We start from the raw sequence: 7927 nt of genomic DNA, 5'->3' as shown, positions 1-7927 counted from the left end.
TGCCTGGCTAGTTTTTTTGTATTTTTTTTTTTTTAGTAGAGACGGGGTTTCACCATGTTAGCCAGGATGGTCTCGATCTCCTGACCAGTGATCCGCCTGTCTCGGCCTCCCAAAGTGCTGGGATTACAGGCTTGAGCCACCGCGCCCGGCCTAGAAAAAAATCTCTTTAATAAAACATTTTACATCACACAAATCTGAAAAGCTGGGGCCTTTTCTGAAGGCCTTGCAATCTCAGCAGGGAGAGATGCTGGCAGAGCTGAGAGAAGCTTGCTCAATTCCCCCTCTTCAATAGATTCAGAACTAACATGGTACTGATGTCCTAAAACAAAACAAGCACACTACCCGAGGAGATAAAATACAGGTCCTTCTTCTCCCATCACTGACAAGGCTTTGCTCACAGATTACCTCCTGCTTGCTCATCCAGTTGTCCACCTGCTCAGTGTCCCGGTAGAAGAGCTGCAGGTCCATGCACTGCTCGTACTGCTGCCTGCGTAGCTCCCACAGCTCCAGCAGCGCTGCTCTCTCCTCAGAAAGGACGGTCAGCTTGGGGGCATAGGAGACATGGTCAGGGAGATGAGGTCAGCCCTAATGACTCCGAGGCAAACAGAACAGCTAGCCTGGAATTCCTAATCCTAGTGCTAATCTTCAGGCCTTTTTTCTGATTTGCAAAAGGGGAAAAACAACATTCATGTTGTATGTGCATGTTCAATATAAAAGGGATGGCCTGTTTTAATTAATCTAGAATTAATTTATTGCCACATGATCACAAATGACTTTAGGTAAAAACAGTAAGTAAACTCCCAAGTAGAAGAAACAGGGCATCCATTTAAAAGTGAGGCAGTATAAATGGCGTAGGGACTCTCCACTGAGAAATGTCAACTGAGTGGGTGCTCTATAACATATGGAAAATAAATTCAGAAACCCCCAAGACTTTAGGCTCCGAAGCTACTAATGACAGGTCGTTGATATGTCTTCTTTTACTCTATATAATATTAGAAAATATATAAATCATTATTTATCTAATGTTCCTAGGCAATTTTATACTCCCAGATACTTCAAAACTTACATACATACATATTTTATTTTACTTTCTTTTTTTTTTTAGAGACAGGGTCTCACTCTGCCACTCAAGCTGGAGTGCAGTGGTGCAAATCATAACTCATTGTAACCTTGAACTCCTGGGTTCAAGCAATTCTCTCGAGTAGCTAGAACTATACGAATGTGCCACCATGTCTGGCTAATTTATCAATTTTTTGTCAAGATGGGGTCTCACTATGTTGTTCAGGCTGGTCTCCCATTCCTGGTTTCAAGCAATGCTCCTGCCTTGGCCTCTGAAAGTGCTGGGGTCACACCACATCCGGCCTATGTATCATTTTATAAAAATGTGTTTCCTCTTTGCTGCAACTCCTAATGCAAGACTCAGCTCAATACAAAAAGTCCCTGTAAGTAGGAAACGTGCCACACATGCCCCAAATAAGGACTGTCTCTCAGAAAATCCGCACACTACACACATAGCTTCTTTTTAAATCTCTGCAGAAAAAGGAAAGTTTCTCACATATCATGGTGAATTCAATGTCTGGATATTTAAGGATGAATAATAGCTTTCAGAGACTTAGTAAAAGATGTAATTTGCTCCTCAAAAGCTCCATTTCTCTTCTCTTACCTTCTCCCTCACTTCATCTGAGGCGTAATGACCAGCAGCAAGCAGTGCCTGTCCAGATTCATCTGCAGATTTGAAGCTGTCTTCATGAGCATCAATTTCACCCTACAGGAGAAAAAAACAAAGCCATGGTTTATGCCTAGCATCTTACAAAATGAAAACAAGGTGTTGCAGTTTACATAAGCATTATAAGCCAAACTATGATATCTAAAACGAGGAACAAAATGAAAGATTAGGCCAGGTTTCCTAATACATAATCAATCTAGGTCATCAAATGTGAGAGTATCACTCACTAAGTCCTTTTCAAATGGTTTTCAGGTCACCTGTTGTTTGTCAAGGTTCCACACATTCACATGGGTCTGAGCTCTCTTTTGTTCCAGTGCTCTGTCTTCTTTGTGCCAAATGGACTTGTTTACTATTATTTTATAGAACCTGGTAGGGTGAGTCCCTCCCTGGCCCCACCATGATCTTCAACATTGTCTCAGCCTTTTAAAAATTTTTTTCTTCCAAATCAGTTTTGGAATCAGCTCATCTCATTGCAAAAAGAAACACACACATACACATATACCTGCTGAGCACCTGACTAGAACTGAATTAACTGTATATATCCTGGTGGGAATTTACACCTTCACAAAAGATCGTTCTATCTGTGCACTAGATAAATCATTCTATCTATTCGGTTTTTATTTAATGCCTTTTAACAAAGTTTTATAGTTTTCTCCACAAATGTCTTACATACTTTTGTTAGATTTATTCCTAAGTACTTTATATTTTCTGCTCTAATAAGTAGTATTTTTAAAAATTATGTTTCTGTTGCTAGTGTAGAGAAACATGTTTGACTTTCAGTATATTGATTTTGTATCTAGCACATTAAAACCTCTCAGGTTTTTTTTTTTTTTTTTGAGAGATGGAGTTTCATTCTTGTTGTCCAGGCGGGAGTAGAATGGTGCGATCATGGCTCACTACAACCTCCGCCTCCCGGGTTCAAGCGATTCCCCTGCCTCAGACTCCTGAGTAGCTGGGACTACAGGCAGGTGCCACCAAGGCCAGCTAATTTTTGTATTTTTAGTAGAGATGGGGTTTCATCATGTTGGCAAGGATGATCTTGATCTCTTGACTCTGTGATCCACCTGCCTTGGCCTTCCAAAGTGCTGGGATTATAGGCATAAGCCACTGTGCTCAGCCCAACAAATACTTTTTACATCACAAAGGATCAACGTGCCAAGTAGTAGCACTTCTATCTCGCCAGAGCTTGTCTGTTTGCTTTTAGGGACCACAGTGAACTTCTTGACACTAAACCCAGTTAAGCCTCTATCAGAAGCAGGTAGACTAGGTCTCCAAAGGCAAAACCAACCACAATCCTTATGATGAGCGACACCTGTGAATAACGTGGTACCAACTCCAACTACAGGCCTCACCCAACATTGATATACTGTTGCATTATAAGCTAAAATCTTCACTTCTGGAAGATGCTAGAGATACTATTACCTTGTGCTCTTGGTGTCTATCTAGCAGGGCTTCAGCCCCAGCCACATCATTGGCAAGCTCATCTGCATTGATGAGGGCTTTCATCTCAGTCACCCAGCTGGTGAGGTCACGGAAGTCAGCAAGGAAGCGTTGAAGCCTAGGAAAAACCAAAGGAAGACATTATGTTTCCAGCGGAGGTTCCAGGGTGGAAAATGGCCTCCCTAAAGCTCTGAATTCTATGTTCTCAAATGTCTAAAAAATCATACAAACTCTAATTCTGGGAAATATGAAATTCTACCAATCTAGACTGTGAAGGAAAGCAAGAGAAGGCTGAAATCAACACTTTAAAACTTAGGTTCTGTCCATCACTATAAAGCCCCAACCCTGTCCCACATTTTCAACTTCCTTGTTATTCCCAGGTTCAACCCTTGGCTAGTAAGAAGCATTCTCTTCCTCTCCAATCTGGCTGTAATAAGATATTTCATGTGATACTCAGATACTTAAGGGGATATTTCCATTCTATCAGTCATAATGCAGTGATGCAGAACAGAAGAATTTTTGAAGTTGTAAATAGCATACACATACTACACATGATACAGTTGCCAGTCTCCCAACAGAGAACATAGGTAAGAAGTGATCTGCATTGGTAGGTGATACCTGACACTTCCACAGAACACAGACCCTTAACTCTGCTATTCCTGCTTCCTAAAAAGAAGTCAAATGATACGGGTTAAGACCTTGAGCATTATTTGCACCTGTATGAATCATTGAGCCGTGCATGTCTCTCTGCCGCCAAGGTGCGGATCTGCTCCCAGTTTGTAATCAGTTCCTCTCGCTTCACTTGAATCTGTGTTGCACTCAGAGGGTGGGACTGTTGCAGGCGGTCAGCCTCAGCACACAGGGCTTTGACCTAGAAATGAACTCCGTCAGAACTATTCTCCTGACCCTTGGTAACTTATTTACAGAATCAGCTGCTTGTAAAACCCACCTTGTCTTCTAGAGCAGCAAGATCTCTCTCTAGACCCTCGTGCTTCCGAAGCAGAGCCTGAACACTTGCCAGGTCTCGGCCAAAATCATCAGAGGCCATTAACTGCTCCTTTTCCTTAATCCAACTGATAGTCTCATCCACATCCCTACAGAACAAAGGCGCCAGTTAATCTACAGCAATGACATCTCCCTAGAACTAGGAACACTCCATGGGACCAAGGCCCAGTCAGCCCCGACAGCTCACCAGCACATGCCCTGTGCTTCACAACTCCCCTCCAGGTTGAGGCCCTTTCCCCAAAGCCCACTCTTGCTTGACACCTGTTAAAGCGCTGAACTTCAGCTGCCCCAAAGAGCTTCCCCTGCCTCTGCAGAGCCAAGCCCTTCAGCCGCTGCCAGGCTGCATTGACTTCATCCTGCTTAGTCTTGATCAGTTCCTCCTCAGGGTGCTGCTCCTAAACAAGGAAGAGACGAGACTGGATTTGTACACAACTTCTGGCTTCTCCAACTAGTTACCCTGGGGTTGGTTCCTTGAAGTATCTTAGCAAATCACCACTCTGAAGAGAATCACAACACAAGAAATAATGGTCTACATGATACAAGGTGAACTACAACTCCAAAGAGTTTCTATTTCTTATGTAAAAAGAGGAGAGCCATTCTCTATCTTTTGGAGTAGTGGGGTTAGTCTATAAAGTGGTTATGTGCAAAGTGCCAAAAACCTTTGTTAATAAATAGTTTGGCCGCAACTTTATGGTAGCTTTATCCATGTACTCATCTACCCTAACTGCTTGAAAATTTGGTATTTCAGATGTTCATGAGGTTGTTAAGCATTCTTGCACATAAACATAATTTTCAGGGCTTAACAGTTTGTTCCTGGATTTAGACTGAAGACATTTCTTTTTTTCTTTTTTGAGACAGGGTCTTGCTATGTTACCCAGGCTGGTCTCAAGTGATCCTGCCTTGTCAGCCTGGGTCTGAGTAGAGTAGCTGGGTCTACAGGCAGATGCCACTGCATCCAGCTTAGAGACATTTCTTTAAAAGTATCCTTCCCTACCAACCACATTTTGGTGTTTTTAAAAATATGATATACAGTAATAAAGTGAAGCATTTCAGGGTTCTTGAATCCATTTGGGATACCATGGGTTTGGCCTGACTACTCTTCTCAAGCTCAACTGTAGGAAAGCCTAGGGTTTGGAAAGGTAACACATCTGTCACTGTGAAAGGGTGAGATATTTCTGAGGAATGCCGGGTATTCTTTCTCTTAATCACAGACCAGAAAAGGAAACAAGTACCAGCCTGTAAGCAGATTTATACATTTAAAACTTGTACCCCAAATCAAATTTCCCTAAAAGTAAAACTCTCTGGTTCTGAGTACTTGATGTCCATGGAACCCTTTGGACTCAGAGTGGAAGCAGCTTACAGGATCGTACACGTGGGCACTGGGGAACAGTTGCCATTCCCTCTTAACGGGCTCCAGCGCCAGAGTGGAGAGCCTATTAACGACAAGGTTCTCTCAGGCTCCCAGGAGAGCCCAGGGAAGCTTCAAATAAAAAAAGGAAGGCAAAAAAAAAAAGGAAGGCAAGAGCCCCAAGGCATTGGTGGACATCTGCCAACACTAACTTAGCATTCACCACCACACCTTCGTCTGAGAAACCCTGAGACCTAGCTTCAGCAGCCCAATAAAAGCTTCACCCAGCCCTACCCAAAAGTGGGAGGAGGAAACAGATCAAATGAACTCTGCCCTTCCTGCCCAATCAACACATTAAAAGCATCTTCCAATTTAGGAGTAATCAGTATTGTGCCTTACACATCTAAACAAAACTCTTAGACATGCTTACAAAACTTGCTCACTCAGAAATTAGGGGACCAATCATCAAAATTTTCTCCTGAATATACTAAACAGTTAACATAATAATGTTGTGAGACACACAGCACTTTGCTATTTACCTGTATGAGTTTGGCAGCAAATTGGTTCACTTCATTAACTCTTTCTTCATGAGCAGCCATATCTGTTTGAAACTCTTCAAATTTCTTCTGTAAAACCTCTACATGCTCCAGATCCTGGCCCAGCTCTTCAGAAGTAACAATTGCTTCCTATTCAGGGACCGTAAGAGAGCCAGAGTCACCAACCAACATTTGTTAACAATGGCTTCCAGAAGCATGAAACAGACACATTAGGGATGGAGCCATGTTAGCTTTAATGGATATGGTTTTCTCTGTGGTTTGTGATTTTAGTTCCTCCCATAGAAAGTTAACATGTTGAGCTCATAGCATTTCTGTCTCAGCGACTCCAGGCTTCAGAGTTACTGAATAGCGCATACACCTAGAGGGCAGCTGGAGAGACAGCAATCCCACTTCCACCCTTTCACTTATAATGGCCGTATCTGTGCTAACACTGGGTCTCGCTACAGATCACGGAGGAGTCTCTTCCCTTTCTTTGAGTAAGGCTTAGCAAACCTTTCTTCTCAAAACGTGCCTTGTCATTGATCCAGTCCATCACGTCCTCACATTCCCGTAAGTACTGCACCAACTTCTGGGCCTGCAGCAGTTTGATTCCTTTCTCTCGCATCTTCTCCAGAAGTAATTCCCACTGGCGGTGCAGCTCCATCAAACGGGTCTGAAAGTTTCAAATCAGAGTTTTAATCAGATCACAACTGGCTCTGTGGGATATGGCTCTGACAAGTTAGAGACTTTATGGAGCTCTGAATAAAATATTGTTAAAAGATAATCCCTAAACTGAGAGGAAATAGTAAATTTAACTGGGAGTAGGGAAAAGTCCACAGTTTAGAGTGGTTTGGTGGTCTTCAAGTTACAAGTAGGTAGATTTACTCTAGTTTACATCAGGAAAATCATTATCATTTATATTATTAATAATATCTTTATATTTCATTTATTTATTATATTTATGATATATTTATATTGTAAAGTTACATATATTTTAGTGTTATATAATAGTTAATAGGTACACAATTGATACAATTAATAATTATTATTACATTATTAGAGTGGAATTCCTAATCCAGAAGACTACTGGGGAAGGAAAAATGAGGAATTAATGTGTAAACTGAACTGAAATTACTGAAGGATGTATTCTAAATTCATGGAGATAAAGGGAAAAAAACAAAAGAAGAGGTCCTATAGGCATCATCAATGTAAACATTATGAGGTGCAACAGGAAAATCTTGTTATAAAAGTAGAAAAGGGGAGGCTGGGCGCAGTGGCTCACACCTGTAATCCCAGCACTTTGGGAGGCTGAGGCGGGTGGATCACGAGGTCAGGAGTTCGAGACCAGCCTGGCCAGCATGGTGAAACCCTGTCTCTAATAAAAGTACAAAAATGAGCCGGGTGTGGTGGCGCGCACCTGTAATCCCAGCTACTCGGAAGGCTGAGGCAGGAGAATCACTTGACCCCAGGGAGGTAGAGCTTTCAGTGAGCAGTGATTGCGCCACTGCACTCCAGTCTGGAAGACAGAGCGAGACTCCGTCTCAAAAAAAAAGTAGAAAAGGGCCGGGTGCAGTGGCTCACTCCTGTAATCCCAGCACTTTGGAAGGCTGAGGTGGGCAGATCACGAGGTCAGGAGTTCGAGACCAGCCTGGCCAACATGGTGAAACCTCTACTAAAGTCTCTACTAAAATTACACAAATTAGGCGGGCGTGGTGGCACACGCCTGTAATCCCAGCTACTTGGGAGGCTGAGGCAGGAGAATTGCTTGAATCTGGGAGGTAGAGGTTGCAGTGAGCCAAGATTGTGCCATTGCACTCCAGCTCTGGGCGACAAAGCAAGAATCCACCTCGGGAACAAAAAAAAAAAAAAAAA

The 7927-nt window shown here is 42.6% G+C and overlaps 1 protein-coding gene across 1 annotated transcript in view; it reads right to left on the bottom strand.

The window, feature by feature from the left end:
- The window catches only part of SPTAN1 (spectrin alpha, non-erythrocytic 1), an 88881-nt gene that overhangs the window by 58489 nt on the left and 22465 nt on the right, over positions 1-7927 (bottom strand). The window contains exons 6-11 of the mRNA XM_017848180.1: positions 4433-4566; positions 4116-4260; positions 3883-4037; positions 3149-3284; positions 1664-1765; positions 313-543 (exon numbers count right to left, since the gene is read on the bottom strand). Of these exons, the coding sequence (XP_017703669.1) occupies positions 313-543; positions 1664-1765; positions 3149-3284; positions 3883-4037; positions 4116-4260; positions 4433-4566 (903 nt within the window). The remainder of the gene's footprint in view (positions 1-312; positions 544-1663; positions 1766-3148; positions 3285-3882; positions 4038-4115; positions 4261-4432; positions 4567-7927) is intronic.

This window comes from Rhinopithecus bieti, unplaced genomic scaffold, assembly GCF_001698545.2.
Source record: "Rhinopithecus bieti isolate Rb0 unplaced genomic scaffold, ASM169854v2 scaffold_29388, whole genome shotgun sequence".
In the NCBI taxonomy this organism is placed as follows: Eukaryota; Metazoa; Chordata; class Mammalia; order Primates; family Cercopithecidae; genus Rhinopithecus; species Rhinopithecus bieti.
This window is presented reverse-complemented; position numbering and strand designations above follow the sequence as displayed.